At 50.7% G+C, this 23,486-nt stretch overlaps 1 protein-coding gene and 1 long non-coding RNA gene across 8 annotated transcripts in view; one reads left to right on the forward strand and one right to left on the reverse strand.

Moving 5' to 3' along the window:
• Window positions 1-5,989: 5,989 nt before the first annotated feature.
• On the reverse strand, window positions 5,990-15,267 carry LOC141278584 (uncharacterized). 5 transcript variants are annotated; one of them, XR_012331502.1, is made up of 7 exons: window positions 14,027-15,267; window positions 13,330-13,370; window positions 11,920-12,112; window positions 11,311-11,427; window positions 10,908-11,088; window positions 7,455-7,573; window positions 5,990-6,297 (listed from the first exon to the last, which is right to left on the reverse strand). It is a non-coding gene; the product is annotated as an uncharacterized lncRNA (long non-coding RNA). The 5 variants fall into 5 exon arrangements; XR_012331498.1 differs by having other exon boundaries at window positions 14,023-15,267; XR_012331499.1 differs by lacking the exon at window positions 10,908-11,088 and having other exon boundaries at window positions 14,023-15,267.
• A 94-nt stretch (window positions 15,268-15,361) lies between these two features.
• Window positions 15,362-23,486, forward strand: part of ADCY5 (adenylate cyclase 5) — a 157,402-nt gene continuing 149,277 nt past the window's right edge. For 2 of the 3 annotated variants that reach the window (XM_073804160.1, XM_073804161.1), the window contains exon 1: window positions 15,363-17,105. In XM_073804160.1, the coding sequence (XP_073660261.1) occupies window positions 15,960-17,105 (1,146 nt within the window). In that variant the 5' untranslated portion in view covers window positions 15,363-15,959. Of the gene's footprint in view, window positions 17,106-23,486 lie in introns of all 3 variants that reach the window. The other variant, XM_073804162.1, reaches the window with a different exon arrangement.

Consider the following 23,486-nt stretch of genomic DNA (forward strand, 5'->3'; position numbering starts at 1 on the left):
ATGGGGAGTCATGGGCATGAGGCACTGTAGCTGTGTCTCAGGATGTAATTTGAGTGATCATTTGTAATATTGGGGTAGTTATTTGGTATGATAAGTGATAATAAGAGGATGCAGGGGAAACAACTCCTAAAAGGAGAGAGAGGAGCTGGAGCGAGGAGCCATCCAAGAGGACCCAGCGAGGCAGCCCAGGTGGTGATGAGGTTTGCTGTGTATTTGAGATCCAGGAGGGTCTGTCTGCCATCCTTGCTCTGTGCAGCTGCAGCTGCTGCAGGGCTGCAAAGGCCTCAGTGCTGAAGCCTGGCTGGAGAAGGAAGTCTCCAGGCTAAAAATTGGGCGCGGGCTCTGGTGACAGTGGCCTCAGCTGGGGATGGGGCGCGGGGTAATTCTTGATGCTGTCAGCAGAGTCTGGCTGGTAGGGATAAGGAGAGGGGCAGATGCTACTGTGAGGAGCTCTAGAGATGGAAGCACCTGCATCATCTTTTGGCCCAGTGGTGTGGAGTGATGCTTCCCTTCTCTTTCTCTCCTTTTTTCTCTCTAATGGTTTATAATGGAAAATTTCAAATATACACAAAAGTAGAGAGTATAGTCCAATGAACCCCCATGGACCCATCACCCAACGACAGCAATCATCAACTCATCAGCCTAGTGATTTTTTAAGCAGTTAAGCCTCTGATTCTCTGCTCGCCCGTGTATGTGTAGCTGAATGAAACTATGAAATATTTACTTGTTTTTCCCTATCCCTTTCTCCCATTCAATCAGATGTTAGGAGAGCTAACAGTGCTCAGGAGGACTTAAAGGGTTTGCAAGGGAAGTAAAAGAGGCAGAAGGAATCTGCATTCAATAAGGGGAGGGGGCACCCTAAGTGTTTTCAAATTGAGTTTCCTGCAGCCCGAGGCTGCAAACAAATACCACAAAACACTGAGTGGCTTAAACACCAGAAACGTATTGTCACCGTGCTGGAGGCTGGAAGTCTGAGATCAAGGTGTCAGCAGTGCTGGTTCCTTCTGAGGGCTGTGCGGGAACTCTTCATTCCAGGCCTCTCTCCTTGGCTTGTAGATGGTCGTCATCTCTGTCTCTTCACGTCATCTTCCCTCTGTGCCTACCTGTGTCCGGATTTCCTCTTCTTATAAGGACAGCAGTCATATTGGATTATAGACTTATTATAACTTAATCACCTCTTTAAAGGCCTTTTCTCCAAATCCGGTCACATTCTGAGTTATTGGAGGTCAGGACTCCAACATATCTTTTTTGGGGGAACACAGTTCAACCCATGACGGGGACTCACTGGCATTGACTGAATGAATGTCTTAAAGAAACACAAAAGGGAATCCCCCCAGGCTAGGGAGAGTTTTCCCAGGGCGAAGGGTGGGCTAGAGAAAGGGGTCTGTGGGATGAGGAAGAGAAAGGCAGAGGGGACATTGGTCAGCTTCCAAAAGGCACCCATGTCCCAGGAGTGGCACAGAATCAGCAGAGACAGCTGGACTCACAGAGACCACTGGACAGAGACACGGCTTTTTAGTGGACACCCGTGTCCTGGAAGTGAGGCACAATCTGAGAGGAGAAATCCAAGAATATTCGGGGTGAATATTTCATCCAGCTTCTGGGAATAGGTCATGGGAGTCAGAATTTAATTTAGAAATTTAGAAACTAGAGGAATTCATATTTTCTGTGCCTCCTGAGTTTGTCAACTGAGAGTTATATCTGCCAAACATAAAACAGATGAAAGCAGGACTGTTCTAGGTGGAGCTCACCCCTAACCCTGGCTCTCCTTGCAGTGTCCCAAGGCAATCCAAGGGCTCCTAGGGCTGCAGAAAACTCAATTTGAAAACACTTAGGGTGCCCCCTCCCCTTACTGAACACACAGGACACAGAGGCTCAGAAGAGGAAAAGACCTGCCCATGGGCAGGTACAAGGCAGGTTAGCAGCAGAACCCAGGGCTCCTGATTTCTACCAGGACACTTTCCTCAGGTTCCTCAAAGATTTCCAGGGAGGCTGATGCTGTATCTTCGATCCATACCCAGGTGCTGTCTGGTGAGGTGTCTCCCTGCACGGCAGCTGGCTGGGTCCCTGAGCCACCCTGGAGTCGGCTGGAATCTCTTCTTGTGAACTTGTCAAGTTTTTGTTGTTGTTTCGTTTTAGCCATTCTTATAGATGTGCAGTGTCCTGTGTTCTTTTGACATGTCCTCATTAATCTTTGAGGGCTTCTTTGCTTTCTAGCCCAACAAGGTGTTCCAGGTTTACCTTGTTCTTTCCCTACCCCAGGGAATTATCCCTGGAATAAGCCATTGATCCCCGGTTCTCTATCCCTGGAGTTTTTCTAGAAATTTCACAAGACGAGGGTTTGGGAAATTATTATGTGTTGTGGGGGGCACGAACCACCATTAAAAAGGTACTTCTATAATGTAGATTTAATTATTCTACAATCAAATCATTCCCCACATACTGAGGTAATTCCCATATTCAGGAATGACTGACACCTTCCTCCTTGAACTTGTCCCCAGCAACTTTTAACACATTCCTTTCTGCTTCAGTTAATTATGAATTCAGTTCTCTGTAATTAACCTTCATCGATAGACTGATGGATACCAGGATGGTGGCCAGCAATAGACTCTCAAAGAAATGAGAATCTGAGGTTGGATATCTGACTTGGTTGGATCCAAAGGCAACAGTGATCCTATTAACATGAGGAGATAGAATTCTGGTCGTCCATAGCACACCACGGCGTACAGTTATCACATGTGGTCACCTAGGAGGAAGGCAAGGCTTTGGAGGACAGGGTTGCTGATGAGATAAATCATTATAGTGAGAATAAGGAATATAAAACCTGGGGAGGGGGCCAGCTGCTTCAAACTGCACAGAGTGTTTAAAGAAAGAAATAACAAGCTCAGGGCTTTTTCTTCCTTTTAAAAAATAGCTTTATATATAATGTTACATGTCAATTTGACCTCAATTTAAAAAGTAGCTTTACTGTCTGCACGTATTTAAAGTGTACAATTTGATGTTTTGACATATATATGTACACACACACACACACACACACACACACACACACACACTCCTACCTGAGAAACCATCACCGCAATGAAGACAATGAACGTCAATTACCACCCCCCACACACACCCCTGGCCCAAGTTTCCCTTTCAGTCAATCTCTCCTGCTCTTCTTTGCCTCCCTGCCCTTCCCAGGCAACCCCTGAGCTGCTTTCTATCACTATAGATTAGTTTGCATTTTCTAGAATTTTTTATAAATGGAATCATACAGTATATACTCTCTTTTGTCGGGCTTCTTCCAGTCAGGATAATTATTGTAATCATTTTGAGGTTTATACATGTTGTTGAATGTATCGATAGTTCATCCTTTTTTATTGCTGAGTAGTATTCCATTACATGGATATACCAAACGTGTTTATCTAATCACTTGTTAATGGATATTTGTGTTGTTTTTAGTTATGAATAAAGTTGCTATGAATATTAGTGTACAGGTCTTTGTGTGAACATATTCTTATATGCTTTCATTTTTCTTGGGTAAATACCTAGCAGTGAAATTGATGGAACATGTGGTACGTGAATGCTTAACTTTAAAAAAAACTGTCACGCTATTTCACAGGGCTTGTACCATTTTACATTTCTACCAGCAGCATACGAGAGTTCCAGTTGCTCCATATCCTGTCCAACACTTGGTATGATCACTCTTGAACTTTAGCCATTCTTATGGCTTGTGGTGGTATCTCATTGTGATTTTTAATTTGCTTTTCCCTGATCGCTAATGATGTTGAGCATCTTTTCATGTCCTTATGTGTTATCTGTATATTTTCACCCTGTTTTGGTGAAGTGTCTGTTCAAATCTTTTGCTCATTTTTATTGGGATCTTTACTCATTATCACACTTAGAGTTCTTTTTAGATGCTGCCTACAAATCCTTTATCAGATATGTTTATCTGCAAATAATTTTTCCCAGTCTGTGGCTTGTCTTTTCATTCATTTAACAATGTCTTTTGAAAAGTTCTTGATTTTGCCTAAGTCCAATTTACCAAAAATTTTTTTGAATAATTTGAAAAATAATGAATTTTGCTTTTGGTGTTGTGGTAAAGAAATCTTTGTAACCCAAGGTCACAAAGATTTTCTCCTGTGTACTCTTCTTACAGTTTGAAGTTTTACATTTAGGTCTATAATAAATTTTTCTTTTGGCGGGGGGGCTGTGTTGGGTCTTTGCTGCTGTGCGTGGGCTTCTCATTGTGGTGGCTTCTCTTGTTGTGAAGCACGGGCTCTAGGTGCAAAGGCTTCAGCAGTTTTCAGCACGCGGGCTCAGTAGTTGTGGCATGCGGGCGTAGAGTGCACGGGCTTCAGTAGTTGTGGCACGCAGGCTCAGTAGTTGTGGCTTGCGGGCTCTAGAGCACAGGCTCAGTAGTTGTGGCACACGGGCTTAGATGCTCCGTGGCATGTGGGATCTTCCCAGATCAGGGATCGAACACGTGTTCGATCAGCAGGCACCAGGGAAGTCCCTATAATAAATTTTGAGTTAATTTTTATGTGTATGGTGTGAGGCACGGGTGGGCAAACTTTTTCTTAAAGGATCAGACGGTACAGATTCTAGGCTTTGCGGGCCATCCAATCTGTCATAACTACTCAACTCTGCATGTAGTGCAAAAGCAGGCTGAGACAAAAATAAATGACTGTGGCTGTGTTTCAACAAAACTTTATGTCTAAGAACAGGCAGTGGCCACGTCTGGCCCAGTGGTCAGAGTTTGCTGATACCTTCTTTAAATCTTCACACAGCACTGAAACTCCCCAGGCAACACAAGCAGCCCCGTCCGTCCCTGCCTGTTGAGTCTGCTCCTGCCTTGCTTAAAGATCCTTGGTAGGTATCTTGCAAGAGGACGGCAATTTTTCTCATGTACCACCCCTACATTTCTTCATTGCTTTCAGACCTACAAGCAGTGAAGCATATTCTTGTATGCCCCAGAGAACCAGGTACAAAGACTGACTCAGGAAGAGCTGTCTACATGCCAGAATCCCAGGTGGACATAACAAGCTGTTAGGTCATTCAGCTTCTGCATCCTCTGTCTGCTTTGGGTTGACAATAAAAGTCAAGAAGTTTAGGTCAAATTCTGCCCCTCATGCTGTGTAATATTGATCAAGTCACTCTACTTCTCTCTTCCTCCGTATCCCCACCTGTGTACAGTGTGGGGCAGGGGGTGGGGGGAGAGCAGAGATTTCTCCTAACACTCTCAAACTGTTACTGCGTCGATAAGAATAAGACAATACATTTCTTACCCATCTGGTTTGCTCTCTACCAGAAAATTCCAAAGCTGCCTTCTCCTTGAACAGCTTTGAAAAACGGTTTTCTTTCTTTTTAAAAGAACTACACAAACGCAAGGTATTGTTACACTTTTCTCTTTTCAAGTAATTCTAGAAAGCCCAGCCCCAGGATTTCACAATCTGTCACTGTCCCTTGGTGCTTCTGCCTGTTGCCAGGGAAGGAGATTATCCTGGCTTGGGGAAGGTCAGCCAGCCCCAGCACGATTGCTAACACGGCTTAGCTCGCCATCCCTAACCACAGATTCACAGTCAGGGCTACAGAGACTGGACTAAACCACTCCAAGGCCAAGCAGAGTGGCCAGTGAGAGGAGAAACAACACTCGGCACCGCTCAAGCGCCTCACAGGCCACTCTAATCACCACCCAAATCACCACCCACGCCTGTGGGAGGGCGCAGCTCTCCAGTCTGCAGGGCAGACAGGCTGCAGTCTGTCAGAATCCTGAAAGAGGGAAGGTCTTTGAGAACAGAGACCTCATCTGCATGGCCCTGGGGGCCCTGCTTTGAACACTGCAGAGATGAAAGGGTAGATCTCCCAGACTACTAGACGAGCTGGTACACACGCAGCACAGACATAAAAATATTTATCACAGTCATCTATAAATGTATGCAAGAGCCTGAGACCCTGAGAGATGTACCTCATTCCATGCTAACCTCTTAAATGAATATCTGGATTTATTAAGAATGACTTTATTAATTCACTATTATTAAGAATGATTCCCATTTTACATAATGGTGAATAATGTGAAAAGGAATTTCACACCATTGTCCGGATCCTCATAACGAATCGTGAAGGGTAGGAGAGCAGTTACCCTTGCTGGGACGGCAGTTCAGAGAGGTGACGTGTGACTTGTCGGATATCACACAGCTGGAAAGTGGCAGAGCTGGTGTAGAACCTCCAGGTATTCTGACCCCAGGTTTAGCGCTCTTCCCTGAGTCCTCTGTGTTGAGTGGAAGACTGTTTTCTCATCAGGTGGGATGCCTTAATAAGGAAGTACAAGGAGGAAAAGAAAGAGATGAGCTAACTGATGCCTAGAGCCAGCTGAATCGGCTCTGCCTACCAACAGAGAGCCAGCTGATAGGGCCAGATTGGGCCCCAGTCCCGAATCCCCTCTTCTTGACTCACATATTGCCCCTGGCTTATATAAAAAAAAACAGGTCAGAGTGCAAGCACTGTGTATTCTTTACAAAAGGAATCATCATAGAGAGCTTTGAATAGTCATCTCCCCAAGGGCATCTAAGATCTGGTTCAAACTACACAAACGGGTACGTAAACACAATTTAGGGAGAGATCAGTATATTGTATAAGGTTCATATACACAGGCAGTTACATATGCAGATAGACATTGGGGTAATTTGAGACAGGGGATGGGACAAAATAACCTCTGAAGGGTATAGGGGTGATGGTCTCTGACTCTTTCTCTCCCACGCTCTATAAAGGGGTTGTGGACTCACTCTGTGTGTGTGTGTGTGTGTACTCGTGGAAGAAGATATACACAGTGGGGGAAAGCCTGGTTTTAACACCAAGGCTGAAGTTCAATGATGCTGCTTTCCAAGAAGGTTGCCTTTGACTTTTCTAATGAAAAATTAATAGGCACTTACTTGCTGCTGCCTTTAATTACATTTGCTAAAGACAAGTGTCTGCCAACCGGCATGGCTCTGGCTGTCTTCTGTGCTGGATCTGCTCTCAGCAAAGCTCATTGGTTTGGGAGGAGAAAGGGTGCCATTTTGCTTGAGCAGTTGAAGAGGCAGAAACATCATGGGATGGAAATTGTATCACATTTTCTGCTAATGGATCCCCACCCATAAGCATTCACCTGACAGAGAAGCTGAATCAAACACGCCTTGGTAGAACACGGACCAGGATTCTAAAACTGTGGGTTGAGGACCCCAAAGGACCAAGGAGATTTTGAGAGAGGGCCACTAAGCCTTGTCTGTAGGCATATAAAATGCTCCCGTACAAATACAGAACCACTTTTCTACCGTATATAAATACTACTGGGATTAGTAAAGTATTAATTCATTTACTAAATGAAAATCTAAATTTAGAATAGCTATTTATAATAGCTTTTTACCATTATGAATTTTCTTAACTAAAAGTACATATATACCATGTTGAGGTCCTCGAAAGTTTTTTACCTTAAAAATGAGCCTTCAGGGAATTCCCTGGTAGTCCAATGGTTAGGACTCCATGCTCTCCCAGTTGAGGGCCCAGGTTCAATCCCTGGTCAGGGAACTAAAATCCCACAAGCCATGCGCTACGGCCAGGAGAAAATAAAAAAGAGACTTCATACAGGAAAAGACTAGGAACTTAAAACTAGGGTGTTCCTTCTATAACTAAGCAGGATTACTGAGGGAATGGTCTTTTTGGATCCCACTTTTTCCCCATTTTTAAACAGCTTTATTAAGATATAATTTGCATTCCATAAAGTTCATCCATTTAAAGTATGAAATTCAATTATTCTGTAGTATATTTAGAGTTGTGGAACCATCACCACAATCTTAGAACAGCTTTCACCGTCCCATTGTACTCATTAGCAATTAATCCCCATCTCCTACACCCATTTCCCCTGAGCTCTAGGCACTCAATGATCTCTTTTCTGTTTGTATAGATTTGCCTCTTTGGGACATTTCATATAATACGTGGATCATACAACACGTGGTCTTCTGTGACTAGAGGAATGTTTTGAATCCTCAAAACTCCATCCAGTTGTTGTATATCCAACTCCCACACACACTTCTGTCCCCTTCTCACATCTCCCAGAAGCCTCTTGCTCCCCCGCCTATAAGAATACTTTCTCCTATTAGTTCTCAGCCGTCTGTTTGTTCAAGCAGCACTTGGCATGAGCTGCAAAGCCCATCTCTGCTGGCACTGTGCTGTTCTCCAGCTCCTTCTGTGATTTCCTCACCTCTGGCTTCCTGGGGATGGCATCTTGCTGGTATACTTCTTGGGCTCCCCCCACTCGACTATGTGCTGCATAGTTTTCTGCTCGAAATGGGTAATCAGTTTATGTGTGTTGAAAGAATAAGTGACTCATGGGGATGTTCCCATACTTCTAGGAAAAAAGGATTCAGGAGAAAGTGCAAGAAAGCAAAGTCAAGAACAGGAACAAAGATACAGCGTGGAATGTGGGCATTCCAATCCAAAGGGCTGGCAGCTGTGGATCAGGAGTGATCTAGTATTGTGACTAGAGGGCATTAAAAGGCCCTGGGCCGCAAAGGGTCTCCCACTTCCAGCAGCAACTGAAAGAACATGTTAGTCACTCCAGCTGATGGCATTAACGGCCTCCATTACAAAGCAAATGTCAACACCTGGGAGAGTGGCAGATCGAGCTATTATCAGCCATTTCCACCTCAGCTACAACCTGAGCTCTTTGAACATTTCCTCTTCCCTGAGGCCCAGAGGTCTGGAGGTGAGTGTAGAGTCTGGAAAAATCTAGGGCCCAGTTCCCTATGGCCAACTGCACACTTTTATCATCCTTGATTCCCAAGCCAAGGAAGACAGAGGTCAAGAGTAAGATGGCTGATGTTCTTGGTTCCTCCTGAGAGCTCCTGGTGGGGGACGGGCTGGGGTGGAGGATGGCTCCCAGGGACCTCAGCCATCTGTGCCCAATGGCTAAGACACTGGGGCCCAAGCCTCCACAGATGACCTACCCTCAAGACACACAATGTTCCATCCTGTTAGCTACTCTCTGACTTGGGGAGAGTAAGTTAGTTCTTCAAAGGAAAGGTAAGTCATCTAGTCTGAGGTGTCGGACTTGCTCTCAAAATGCAAATATCCAGGGGAGGTTGACACACCTTTGGGGAATTAGATGATCTTTAAGATTCTTTCACCCTTAAGAGAACCTAGGGCTCTTAGAGTTCTTTAATTCCTTGTGAAGAACTCATTACAAGGCAGGGCTCTCCTAGGCAGTAGGCAAAGTTCGCTTTTAACCTCCAATTCCTAACTGGCTGTCATTTCTGCCATCCTCCTTCCTGCTCCCAGGCACCTGTGCCCTTTTCTGGTTCCATTTGCTCTGGAAACTGCTTAGTGGCCCCAACTGTTCTTTCCTTCCTTTCCCTAACTCATTCCTACTCCTAAGGAGCAAGCATCCAAACACATATATATGGAATCTAAAAAAAAAAAAAGGTCATGAAGAACCTAGGGGCAGGATGGGAATAAAGACGCAGACCTACTAGAGAATGGACTTGAGGACATAGGGAGGGGGAAGGGTAAGCTGGGACAAAGTGAAAGAGTGGCATGGACATATATACACTACCAAATGTAAAACAGATAGCTAGTGGGAAGCAGCCACATAGCACAGGGAGATCAGCTCTGTGCTTTGTGACCACCTAGAGGGGTGGGATAGGGAGGGTGGGAGGGAGGGAGATGCAAGAGGGAAGAGATATGGGGATATATGTATACGTACAGCTGATTCACTTTGTTGTAAAGCAGAAACTAACACACCATTGTAAAGCAATTATACTCCAATAAAGATGTTAAAAACAAAACAAAACAAAACAAAACAAAACAAAAAAGAGCAAGCATCCATTCTCTCAGTGAGAGAAACTTGTTTTGGCCTTAGCGGGGGAAGCCTGCTGAATAAATCCACACTAACTTAATAACGACTGGCAGTCCTGGTAAAAGTCCCTCAATCTCCCAGTGGTATCTGCATTCATTTTTTCAACCACTTTCTTGAAATGTAATTTATATACCATAAAGTTTACCCCGTTGGATTAAAGTGCAATTCAATGGTTTTTAGTATATTTCTCGAGTTGTGCGATGATCACCATAATCTAATTTTTTTTTTTTTTTTGCAGTACGCGGGCCTCTCACCGTTGTGGCCTCTCCCATCGCAGAGCACAGGCTCTGGAGGCGCAGGCTCAGCGGCCATGGCTCACGGGCCCAGCTTTTCCGTGGCATGTGGGATCTTCCCAGACCGGGGCACGAACCCGTGTCCCCTGCATTGGCAGGCGGACTCTCAACCACTGCGCCACCAGGGAAGCCCCATAATCTAATTTTAGAACATTTTCATGACCTTCCCAAAGAAGGAGGGTCATGAAATTTTGTACCCATTAGCCATCACTTCCCATTCCTCCTCTTCTCCAGGCCTAAGCAAACACTAATTTACTTTCTGTCTCTAGATTTTCTGCATTCATTTTTAGGGAATAATTGTCATCCCGAAGCATGACTATCTAATGGTGGGATTTTCAGCATTGTGGGGAAAGTAGTTTTAGGTACAAGAGTATTACTGAGACCCACTTGTACAAATATTTCTAAACATTCTAAAATGTTAATATTCTAATTTCCAAAATGGAGCTATTCTTCCAAAAAGATGGCTGGGGGAAATGAAGAATGAAGTCCTGAAGGGTAACTGAGGTACAAGGGGAAGATGGCTGGAGGTGGGTGGTCTGCAGACCTCCCAAAGGGCCTGCTATGTCCTGTGGTGCATAGGCACCTCCCCTCTGCAAGCCAAGTACTCACTTCAGAGAGAGGCCCGAGGTGGTCAGCCCCTATCTGATGACAATGGCCAGGTGCACATCCTGGAGCAGCTCTTCAAAACCTCTGCCTTTTGTTCCTGTGACCCCCACCTTTCTTGGTTTTCATCTGACCTTTGGGACTCCTCCTCTACACGGTGGTTGACCCCTGGGTTTCCTCGTCAGCCCTTCACAGGTGTCCTCCAGCCAGTGGCATCATTCCCATCACCATGTCACTTCTGGGCTCCATCAATCAATACATCTGCTCTGCCACAGCTTCCTGACTGGTCCCCTCTGCTCTTGGATCTTGCTTTTCCTATCTCGTTACAACATTGCCAGAGTTTGCCTCCCAGAACATAATGGCCCTTGACACCCCTGTCCCCCAATTCATGGACTCTTCATTGTCTTTAAACTGAAGCCCACCCTCCTCCACATAGCGTTAAAGAGCCCAACCCACCTTCACCCACGGTTGCCAGTCAGTCCCCTCACTCCACCCCACCCTTCAGACTCAATTCCCATCACTAATCCCCAGATGTACCATTTCTTTATCCAACAGACAGCCAAGGGGTCCCTCCTATGTGCCAGGTATGGGGCACAAGAATGAGTAAGATACCAATTCTGCCCTCAAAGAGTTCAGCAGTCTGTGGAGACAGCTCTGAAAACAAGTCAAGATAATACAATGTAACAAGTGCTATAATAGAGATAAAAGCAAGGTGTGCTGGGAACTGAGGAAGGAGTGCCTAGCAGCCTGGGGCGGTGGGGGAGGAAAAGGCATTAGAGAGGCATCACAGAGATGCTACAGATTTGGTTCGTGCTGGGGGTGCATGTGAAAAGGGTGATCTCTGCAGAGATTTAAAGAGCCCTTACGGTGGCTGGATGATGTGCGGAAGTGGTGGATAGTGAAAGCTAGCAGGGAGGAAGAGGCAGTTTTGGGGACAGTTTTCAGTTGGGTTGTGACAGGCATGATCAGATGGGGACAAAGTGGAGGACAGATTGGAGGGCAAGGAGGGAGAGTTGGTAATTGTCTAGGCAATGAGTAGGGAGGATCTGGGCGAAGGTATTAGCCAGAGAATGTGGAAGAAGAGACAGAAGTGAAAAGACAAGGGCACGGTGGCAGGACTCTGGGAACTGGGATAGGAGGGCTCACCACTCTAAGATCTGGGAGTTCTGAATCTGGGGTGCTGGTGGATACCAAGGAACATCCAGGGGGAGTTCTCCAGTAGACAGGGGTAAGCTTGGAACTGGGAAGGGAGGCAGGGGCTGAAGACTCAGATTTCAGAAATCCTTAGCGAAAAAATGTTTATCCTTTGGCCCAGCAATTCTACTTGTAGGAATTTCTCCTAAGGATACAAGTAAAGATGTGTGTGAAGATTTATCTACAAAAATGCTCATTGTTTATAACAGTAAAACAGTGGAAACTTTACAAACTGCCAAGACAGTGAAAAATGTCCAACAGTAGGGGACTGGTTAAATAAATGATGCTGTATTCATGCAATGGAATTCTGTTTGGACAATAAAATGGATATTGTAGATGGATGCTTATTGGCATAAAAATATATCCACAATATTTTGCTAAGTAGAAAAAAGCAGATTCTAAAACTCTTTGTAAAGTCCCATTGTTTGTTAAGAAAAGAATTAAGATGTTAATGGTTCTTTCTAGGTGTTGTAATTATGAATGTGTTTTCTTTTGTCTCGCTCTATTCTAGTTTTTACACACTTAATCATACATAGCTTTTGCTATAAGATGATGGTTACTTAAAATTTTTGAATAAAATGGAAAGGAATGACCTAGGGAGAGCTCAGGGAATGAGAAGGGAATCAATGCTGGAACCCAATCACATTGAAGGCCACCTGGCTTCTGTCCATGCAGTGCTCCTCCCATATCGTATTTGCTACATGGCTGTGTGGCAGAGTGCAAGGAGCAGACTGAACTTATGTTTCATTCTACTACAAACTCTGGACCCTGGGCCAACCTTGATTCTCTAAGTCTCGGTTTTCTCACCTTTATAGTGGAGAGAATAACATCTTCCTCAAAACGGTTATGCGACAATAAGATGCACAGACATATTGTTGTTGCTTAATAAATATTAGTCCATCCTCCTTTTCTTCTGACTCCTCCTTCTCTGCTGGCCCCAGATTCAACCTCTAGAGTCTTTTTGGCCCTTACAGTGGGAATTAATGCCTCCTCTCTCCAAACTCCCAAAACGCTCTCTTTGGACCTCTATTGAACACTGACTGAACTGTGCTCTGAACTGGAATTAGTGGCTTAGCTCCTCTCCCTCCCTGACTGTAACCAGAGTTGAGTCACCTCTCTATCCCTAAGGCACCTAGCACGGTGCTTTGCACACAGGGGATGCTCTATGAATGTTTGCTGACTAAATTCATGGTGCTTTTTATGACTTTGCTAATCCTGGATTGATTACTCAAAGGCCGGAATACTCTAGGGTTAGTTTATTCAGATCTCTTGGAATGTTTCTCCTCCCAATTTGTAACTCGGGCAAGGTTTATCTTCCAATTTGTAAAGAGATGACCAACAGAAAAAGAAAGAGAAGCTCACCCAGACCTCTAGCCTCTTTGTCAGAAGCTCTGCAGAGAGAGCTGGAGGAAGAAGAGTAAAGTGAAGGTTGTTTCTCCCTCCCCGGAGTAGAGGTGACACGTCCCCACCCATCCCAGTGTTTAGACTGCTGGAGCTTCCAGCAGGACAGCTTAGGGCCAAGGGGAATTGGATAGGTACATCATTCCACAGGCCTAGGTCCTCTCTGACCCGAAGTAAAGTCCTCTCCACTCCTGCCTGTTTCTCGCTGGCGCTGTGCAGGAGTAACTTGTCCTTCTCTGCCCTCTCCCCCGTCCTCCTCCAGCCGGGGCTCTCCACCCTGCCCTGGGGCGCATCCTTCCGGCTAACACCTTGCTAGGTAGGCTAACACCTTGTTAGGTAGGGAGCCAGCCTGGCGCTGACGAAAGATCTTTCGGTTGCAAGTCAGGAGACCTGTGTGGCCCCTGGCAAGTTAATTAGGCTCTGAAGCCTTAGTTTCCGCATTTATAAACTGGGAATAATCACACGGGCCCTGTCCCCTGTCACAACCCAGGGTTATTGAGGGGAATCAAATGAGATTTAAAAAAAAAAAAGTATGAACGGGCAAAGAGCTCTTCACAAACGCCAGGTGTTCGTAATGCTGTCTGTGGGGTTCCCTCTGGGTAACTCTCCACCAAAGCGTTCCTGTCCGCCCCGCCCTAGCTGCATCGGCCTCACCCACTGCATCTCCATCTTTCACGTCACTGTCTTCCTGCGCCTCAGAGATACTCAGTCTTTCCATCTCCACCGTCCATTTCCGGGTCTGGCTCTTGGGCCCCTCCGGCCCTCCAGGGACTCTGGTCTTCGTCTCCCTGCGGCAGTCGCTGCCTGGGCGCCCCCAGGCCGGTGCGCCCTCCTTTGGTATAGCCGCCCGGCCAGAGAATCGCCCAATAAGAGCGCCGGACTCAAATATGACAGCTCAGGAAGCGGCCAATCGAGCCGGGCCGGGGAAGGGGGGCGCAGCGCGGGGGCTGAAGTTGGGTTGAATGGGGGGATGGGGATTAAAGGGGGATACAAAAGAGGGGAGCTAGGACTAGGGGCGCAGGAACCCAAGCAAGGGGCGGGGGAGGACCGCACGGCAGCCACGTCCGGCGAAGGGACCGCGGGCTGGACGCGGCTCCAGGCGCCAGGGAGGGAGGGGGCGCGGCGAGAATTTTAGGTGAGGAAGGGGAGCTGGGGCCCCCACGGTACCGGGCGCCTCACGAGGCCGGGCCTGAGGATGCCAGCGGGGCGCCGAGGCGGGGGCCGCGGCCCGGCCGGGGGCGGAGGCGGCCGCGCGCCGCTGTGAGCCGAGGCCCGAGCGGCGCGGGGGGCGGGGAGGCGGCGGGAGGAGGGGATGCGGAGGGCGCTCCGGCGGTGGCGGCGGCGGCGGCGGCGGCAACCGGGCGAGAAGGGAGGAGCGGCGCGAGCGGCCGGAGCAGCGCAGGGCCCGAGGCGTGCATGGCGCGCCCTGAGCCCGGCTCCCGCGGGTTCCCCCGCAGCGCCCCCGGGGCGCAGCGGCTCTTGGGCCGGCCCCTCTCGGCCGGCTGCCTCTGAGCGCCGGCCCTCGATCTCTGGATGCCGTGCTCCCTGGGAGAAGCCCGCCTGCGTTGGGGCGGAACGGCGGCGGTACTGCGCCGGATTCCGCCCTCAGCTTAGTCCTTCTGCGCCCGGCAGCGGCGGGCCCGCAGCCGGCGGCGAGGAGCCTGGAGCTTGCGGAGCCGGCGCGACAGCCCTCCTGGGCCAGCGGGTCCGGGCCAGCTCCGCTCCGTTTTGGGGGAAGGGGGAGGTGAGAGGGGAAGGGCCGCGCTGCAGGAGCCGGTCCTCGCCCCCGCCCCCCTGCGCGGACACGCTGAAGGCTGGGCTCGGCTTTCTAGGGGGCCAAGCTCCACTCTCAACGCGGGAGGTGGGGGATGCGGGCGACGGCCCCCTTGGGCTCCAGGACCCTCCCCCAGGGCTCGGGAGCTGTTGCTCCGCCCGCCGCCCCCTCCCCCGTCCTCTCCACCCCCCCATCCCACCTCCCCACCCCTCGTAAGAAAATAATGCTGGCTGGCGCCCGCACCTCCCAGTCGCTCCCAGTCCGCCGCGAGGAAAGGGCGCCCGCTTGGTCTCCACGCCGGGACCCCTACCGAGCCGCCTTAGCTGCCGCCTCGCCGCGTGTGCCGCTGGGCTCCGCTTAGGCAGAATCTGCGAGCGCCGCGCCCGGGCATTGCCAGCTCCGGGGAGGCGCCGCCCGCAAGGACACCTCTCCGTCCCGCCTCGTCCGCAACTCCGGTCCTTGTCGAGCTCGACGCGAGCCAGGAGTCCGGACGTCCCTCTGCGCGCAGCTCAGGAGCTCGAGTAGTCCCCGCTGCCCCAGCTCGGAGCCAACTCCATCTCGGACCTGGGACTCCTGACGCGGATTCTCAGCCACTTCTCACCTCGGGGCTGTGCCTGCCTCCCGCTTGCTCTCCCGCTGCCCTCCTTCTCCGCTCAGGACGGGGGTGCCAAGATGCCCCGCTACTGCCCAGGGCCCCGGGCCGCCCCCGACGTGTGACCCCAGCCTGGTCCCCCTGCTCGGCCGTCCGCCCTCCCCTTGGAGAACCCCGGCCCGGCCCCCGGGGGAGGAGGAAGAAGACGACGAGGCCGAGGGGGGGATGTCCAGCTCCAAAAGCGTGAGCCCCCCGGGCTACGCGGCGCAGACAGCGGCGGCGCCGGCGTCCCGGGGAGGCCCGGAACACCGCTCGGCGTGGGGCGAGGCCGACTCCCGCGCCAATGGCTACCCCCACGCCCCCGGGGGTTCGGCCCGCGGCTCCACCAAGAAACCCGGGGGGACGGTGACCCCGCAGCAGCAGCAGCAGCAGCAGCAGCGCCTGGCCAGCCGCTGGCGCAGCGACGACGACGACGATCCTCCGCTGAGTGGCGATGACCCCCTGGCTGGGGGCTTCGGCTTCAGTTTCCGTTCCAAGTCGGCCTGGCAGGAGCGCGGCGGCGACGACTGCGGTCGCGGCAGCCGGCGGCAGCGGCGGGGCGCGGCCGGCGGGGGCAGCACCCGGGCGCCCCCTGCGGGCGGCGGCGGCGGCTCGGCGGCGGCGGCGGCGGCGGCCGCAGCTGGCGGGACGGAGGTGCGCCCCCGTTCTGTGGAGCTGGGTCTGGAGGAGCGGCGGGGCAAGGGCCGCGCGGCCGACGAGCTGGAGGCCGGCGCCGTCGAGGAAGACGAGGGTTCCGGAGATGGCGGCAGCTTGGCGGGCTCGGGCGCGGGGCCTGGCGCGGTGCTTTCGCTGGGCGCCTGCTGCCTGGCACTGCTGCAGATATTCCGCTCGAAGAAGTTCCCGTCGGACAAGCTGGAGCGGCTGTACCAGCGCTACTTCTTCCGTCTGAACCAGAGCAGCCTCACTATGCTCATGGCTGTGCTGGTGCTCGTGTGCCTCGTCATGTTGGCCTTCCACGCGGCACGGCCCCCGCTGCAGCTGCCCTACCTGGTCGTGCTGGCGGCTGCCGTGGGTGTGATCCTCGTCATGGCCGTGCTCTGCAACCGCGCCGCCTTCCACCAGGACCACATGGGCCTGGCCTGCTACGCGCTCATCGCCGTGGTGCTGGCTGTCCAGGTGGTGGGCCTGCTGCTGCCTCAGCCGCGCAGCGCCTCCGAGGGCATCTGGTGGACTGTGTTCTTCATCTATACCATCTACACGCTGCTGCCCGTGCGCATGCGGGCCGCGGTACTCAGCGGGGTGCTCCTGTCTGCCCTCCACCTGGCCATCGCCCTGCGCACCAACGCCCAGGACCAGTTCCTGCTCAAGCAGGTAGGGGCCCACCTGGGCATAGGGACTGGATAGTGGGGTGCGCAGGCCTAGGCCTGACTCCAAAGAAAGGCAACCCACTTTCACCCTTTAAAGTGGTGAAAAGAGCCAGAAAGACATGGCTGTGTCAGCTGTGTGGTGTCTTCTAGCCCCCGAACCCCCTCTGAGCCCCATCATCTTCCTCTACAAAAAGTGCTCTTGTATGTAATGTTCCCGCTGGTAGAAGACACACCAAACCTTAGCCATTATTGTAGGGATGCTAATGAGGAAGAGTTGGAGGAGAAAATGCTATGGAGAGGTCCCCTTCTCTTCCTGTGGTTCTGTCTCTGTATATAAAAGGCCCCTGACAAAAGTGGCTGGCCCCTGTAGCAGCCTCCCCGCTCCTGAGGGTCACTGATGGTTTGTTAACCGAATGTCCTGGATGAAGGGCTGGGGAGGGGAGACCCTGGGCGCCCCTTGCCCAGTCTTTGGGAGGGGAAATGATATAATCCTGCCAGTTGTCTAGGACTGGGGGTTCGGGAGCTGGAGATATTTCTGAACTTGAGGGAGGACTGACAAGTTTGTTTCATTTGTGAAAGTGCCCCAAGCCAAAAAGCTGCCTTCAGCAAAGGTGGGAAGGAAACTTTGTGTGTGGTGACGGTCCCCCTCCTGGCCTGAGCAGAAAGCTAGTGTTGCAAGTCGTGACCCCTTCATGTGGGTGCTCCTGGTGGTTGCTTATGGTGGGGGCTTTTAACCCTCCTGGGACGGGTTAGGCGAGCGTTGAACGGTAGGCTTAGGAGGAAATAAAACTTCTCCCTGGTTAACTGGTGACTCCCCAGAAGACTTGTGGGAGAGAGGTGTGCTTGCCATGGCGACCTTGGGTGAGACCGGCTCCTCTGACATGCACACCTTCCCCCTTAGCGGTCCCCTTGTCTGTGGCTCCATGGGCCTCATCCATTGGCCCCTGCTGAGCCTGCTTGGTTGCGGTGCAACCTACTTGGCTGTGAGAGTCAAGTGGGCCTTTGCTGCAGGCCAGTTTCCTGACTGTGGAACCTAGTGCATCCCCCGACCTCTCTCCAGGCAACTGCATCCTCTAACAGAACTTCTTAACTCTATTCCATTGTCATTGCCTTCCTCCTCCCCACTTCTAGTGCCTTTTCTCAGACTTCAATCTTGTTGGGTACTGCGTCTTTCTTGAGGGGTTCTCCCGTGCCCCCTGGCTTCCTGGGTATCATACTCTCCCACAGGGAATACTGTGGGCTTCACGGCACTGGGCTCTCGCTGCACCTCCAAGGTGCTCTGTGACTGGGAGGGAGGGAGCCTACAACCTCTCTGGGCCCCGGGTTCCTTGCCTAGTAAATGAGAGGCTTATGCATGCCCCTTCCAGTTCCAGCCCCTCTGTGCCAGTTCTCACCTTCTGCAAGGAGCCCCTCTTTGCATTCCAGCCATACTGGCCTCTCCCTCTTTTGCATGGCCAACAATGGAGTCAGAGCCACAGAGTGGGGCACTTACATATTCCCCAGTACCCCTTGGTTTTATTCCCCATCCAATGTAAGCTCCTTGGATGCAGGAATCCTGAGGTGTGTGTGTTTTTCCTTCTCTACCCTCTCTCCCTTGTCTAGCACAGTGTAGGGTACTTAGTAGGGACTTAATAACTGCTTAACAATTTGATTGTGTTCCAGTAGGTGAAGTAGTTGGGCTTGTTGATGCTGACTTAAAGTTTTTCTGATCTGGGATCAGAAGGAAATAAAATCTTTAGAGATCAGCTTTGAACTTAAGAGAACAACCTATTGAGAGCTGGTTAAAAGAAAGTTAACTACTATTGTTAGTGCTTATAAAGGATCCAAGTGTTTTGACCTGGGACCCAAGCTCTTACATGAGTATTATACCTTTGGGGGTTGTTCCTGGCTTGGATGGGAGGCAGGTTGCTTGGGTGAATATAGCTTTTCTACAGAAAGAAAGGCATGACATCCACATGGAGCAGCAGAGATTTCCAGGATCATTCAGAGTATTTACTGAACCAGATTTGGGACTCAGGGTCTGATTATAGCCCTAGGAAATCCTAGATGTGTGATTTTAGGAGACTGGAGTCAGATCCCAGGACAGGAGTGCTGGACTAGGGAGCTCCGTCTCCATCTTAGCATGAAGATGCCATTGCAGCAACAAGAGTTGGCTGACTGACTTCCCCATCTAGTTCCTCAGGCCTGTCCCTCTCCCTTCTCTCCGCACCTCCACCACCTCCCACCCCATGCTTCTTTTACCCATTATGGTCTTCAGACCTTCCCTTGTCTGTAGGCTTTTGGGTGGGTTTGCACTTAACTTCTCATGACCTACTCTGCTGAGTATAGCAGAGCTTGTTAGGAATGGTCTACGATAACAGAATGCAAGCATTCTTTCTATTTGACTTCAGAGAAAACTGTATCTTTTTTGGTTTGTATTTGACTTGCCTTTCTGTTTATGTCTGATATAAACTTTGTATTTCTTGAGCAAACCCTATTGGATGGTGGGAAATATTAGTGGGAGAGTCAAGCATTATCCTCTGCCTCAGGTTACCCCAGAGCAGCAGGTGTTAGAAGATGGCTTGCGTTAGATGCCTTGTTCTTTTCTTTGGTGAAGATACACATCCAGGGGAATGGGGCAGCAGTATGCGGTCTCTAATGCGGGGGCTTTGGGAATTTGGGCCCTCAGGAAACTGTGTTGGCATTTTCCACTTCTCCTGAGAGGCTGGCCCCCTTGCTCCTACAGCCTAGATCTTCAACATCAGTATCTGATCTGGATTATTTTTTTTCCCTGGCCCCTCTTCTCTTTGGGGCTCTTCCCTTTGCTCCAATTAGGAGGAGAAACATCTAGTATCTCATCTGGTGCCTCTTGAGAGAGCGGAGAGGCAAGGTGGGGCAGCCCTTTTGGGGGATGATGTTTCTTCCTTTTGCTACATCTCCTGATCTAGCTCTTCCCCTGGTATTCATCCCCCTCCCCCTGCTCTTTTTCTGTCCCTTCCTTTCTCTTGCCTCCCCCTTCAGTCCACTGTTGTTCTCTGCCTACCTCTCCTCTCCTCTGCCTGCTTTTCTGCTTCCCCATCTCTTACTTCCCATTTGCAGCCTCTCAGCCTCGCCTTCCCTGCTCGCCTCACTGTCGTCTCCTTGGTGGGGTACAGTAGGGGCGTCACGGGTTGTTTTTTTCTCCTTCTTTGCCAGTTAGAAGTCCCTCTGCTACACCCATACCATAAATAACACTCAAGCATCTGCCAAACACATTCCTCACTTGTGTTAATAGGCTGCAATGATGCTGGAGCCTGTTGCCATGGCAACCTCATTTTTGTTTGACTGTATCCCACTCGGCTACATAAAGCCTCTGCGTGCACTCACAAACAAGTACACTCACACAACTATTGCACGTGCTTAACTATTAGAGATTATTTTGGAGAAAACATCTTTGGGCCCCATGGGGGTGGGCAGTCATTTGGCCAAGGAGATGAACGTCTCTGCTTGTCCAGTGTTACTCTAGGAGGTGATAATGGATGCAGGAGCTCTTTGAAAAGTAGAGAGTCCTGTTCAGATGTGGGGTATTATTCTGCAGCCACATTAAACCCACCTGACATGATTTCTGAAAAGAAGGTTCCGACCCTGTGTGGGTCCCCGTGAGCTTGGGAGTGATGTCAGAGGTTGCCTTTGTGGTGTGGGCTGACCCATCCCTACCCAGCTATCATCAGCTCCTTCCTCTCTTCCCCCTAACCCTTTTGGAGAAACTCAGTGATTTCCTGCATTTCTGCCTTTGTGCCTGTTGGAACACACAACTGTCACCAGTTGTTCCAGAGATCAGAAAGGCACAGGTGCTGTGTGGGTGATGTTCTGTGACCATGAGCACGTGTGAGTGTCTAAACTGAGGAGTCTGGGGCTGGATGGGGGTGGGGAAGCAGACCAGGAAGTGCCTGCTGTGGCTGCTGAGGGGTGGGTGCCTGGGTCCGTGTGTGGGAGTGTGTCTGTCACGTGGGCTGGCCCCAGTGTGTACGTGCATGCATGTGCATATGGACGTGTGTGTGTGTGTGTGTGTGTGTGTGTATCTATCTGTCTGTCGTGTGGGCTGGCCTGGGTGGTGGAGGGGGGCCCAGGGAAGCCTTTGTGTTGACTTTGAAAGGAGATCATCACAGCTCTGTCCTGTTTATTCTCGGTTGGTGGCTGGCTTCCTATGGCTGTTTGCATTTCTTATTCTGGGCCTTGATTGACTTTCTGACCTTGACCTCTGGCTCCTCAGGGAAATACCCTGGATGCACACGCCCCCCCCCCTTATCATAATGAGGCTGGGGGCTAGACTCGAGTGGTCAGCCCACTCCATGGAGTCCCATGGCTCCATGGAGTCCTACCCTTCCCTTTCAAAAACGCAAGCTGCCCACTCACTCAGCCATCCGGTGAGCCCCGTGGAGAGCTGGCCCCTCGCTCTGGAACTTGGTCCAGAGGCCTGTGCAGTGGGTTACTGTGTGCACTGCTCCAGCCACTGCCTCCCTGCCCACGGAGGGGTGGGAGGACGGGGTGGTGGTATGGAAGAGGACACACACTTTCACAACTCCGGGAATAGTCTGCCGCCAGTTACTTCCCCCATCACCCCCATTTCTGGAAGAGAGAAATCTGGCCATAGTGAACCCCAGCAGCAACTGCAGGCTGGGGTGGGAGGCGGGCTCTGAGTTTGTAGCCGGGGAGGGTCTGCTTGTCTTGCCTCAACGATAATTGTATTTGCCGATTATATTTGCTAATTATTTTCAATGATTATGTTGCCTTCTTCTCTATGCAGCGGGAAGGGGGTGCTTGGAGGGGAGCAGAAGCCTCTGGGGTGGGGGTCGAGCAGAGCTTCTAGATGGAGGGTCATCTTGTGGATATCAGGGGTGCCTCGAGGCCTGTGGGGGGGACTTCTGGAATGGCAGAGACCCAGCCGAGGAGCAGAACGATAAGCTGCTGTACTTGTGGCAATGTTGACTGTTAATAATTCAATCTAAGTTTTGATCTGGAGCAAGAGCATGAGGTCTGCGTGCTGTGCAACACGGAACAGCGTGCTCGTGTGTGTCTGTAAAGAGGACACAGACGATGTATTAAACCCCAGCTCGGAAACCTGCCCAGCCTCACAGAAGAGTTTTAAATATCAGTGTAAAAGGCCTGGACAGAAGCTCTCCTGTGCAGACAGGCCCTGGCCACGGGTCACTCTGTCAGAGGGTGCAGCTGGCAGCAGAAGCAGAGCTGTGGCCCTTGCTGGGCCTGGCCTCGTGTTCTCCCGAGAGGTGCGGATGGAGCACCCTCCTCGGTTCCAGCCAGGGGTGGGGTGAGTGTTGGGAGAGGGGACCGAGGTGGGAGCCTCTCTGTGACTGTACCAGTCTCTTGCTGGGTGACTTCCTGTCCACGGCTGTCCGCTTGGCACCTCCGTTAACTTTATTTATCTTGTGGTGGGTCCAGTTTGTGGTCTTTTACTTCCCAGGAGCATCGCCTGTGTTGGGAATGGAAACAGTTTGCCCCAGGAGCTCCAATGTGCTGGTGCCCATAAATCCTTCGGGTGCAGTTACATAAGTCACACTTTAGCGTATCGTACCCTTCTTTCATCCCTGCCTGTGAGAGGTGGGGGGAGCTCGCTAGTGGAGGGCAGGATCAGTGTTGGTTTTTTGGTTTTTTAAAAAAATAAATTTATTTATTTATTTTTGGCTGCGTTGGGTCTTCGTTGCTGCGCGCAGGCTTTCTCTAGTTGCGGCGAGCGGGAGCTACTCTTCGTTGCGGTGCACGGGCTTCTCGTTGCGGTGGCTTCTCTTGTTGCGGAGCACGGGCACTAGGCATGCGGGCTTCAGTAGTTGTGCCTCGCGGGCTCTAGAGCACAGGCTCAGTAGTTGTGGTTCTTGGGCTTAGTTGCTCCGCGGCATGTGGGATCTTCCTGGACCAGGGCTCGAACCCGTGTCCCCTGCATTGGCAGGTGGATTCTTAATCACTGCAACACTAGGCAAGTCCTAGTGTTGATTTTCTCTCCCAAACACGAAACTCCATGAAGATGATCGGAAAGCCCTACTTCCGCCCACGCCCCCCAGCCCCACATTTTCTCCAGGCAATGTCCAAACGTGGGGCAGGGGAGATCTCTCTTTATAACATTGAACAAAATCTAGGAGTTTCTAGTTAATGGACCATGAGCTTCATGTGGACCTGCATTTTGGTCTGGCTGTTAGAAAAGACCAGTGGGGTCTTGGTTAGGCTTATGGGCATATCCGGTTCATAGGAAGATTGAGGCCAGATCTGAAATACTATGTTTGATTCTAGAATTTAGAGGAGGGTACCAGATTGGTAAGGGGACTGGAAACCTTGACTTCTGAGAGAACACTTGAAAGGGTGGGAGATGTTTAGCTGGGAAGACAGCAGACTGTACAAAGGTGAGAAGGCAGAG

This window comes from Tursiops truncatus, chromosome 4 (genome assembly GCF_011762595.2).
Source record: "Tursiops truncatus isolate mTurTru1 chromosome 4, mTurTru1.mat.Y, whole genome shotgun sequence".
Lineage (NCBI taxonomy): Eukaryota > Metazoa > Chordata > Mammalia > Artiodactyla > Delphinidae > Tursiops > Tursiops truncatus.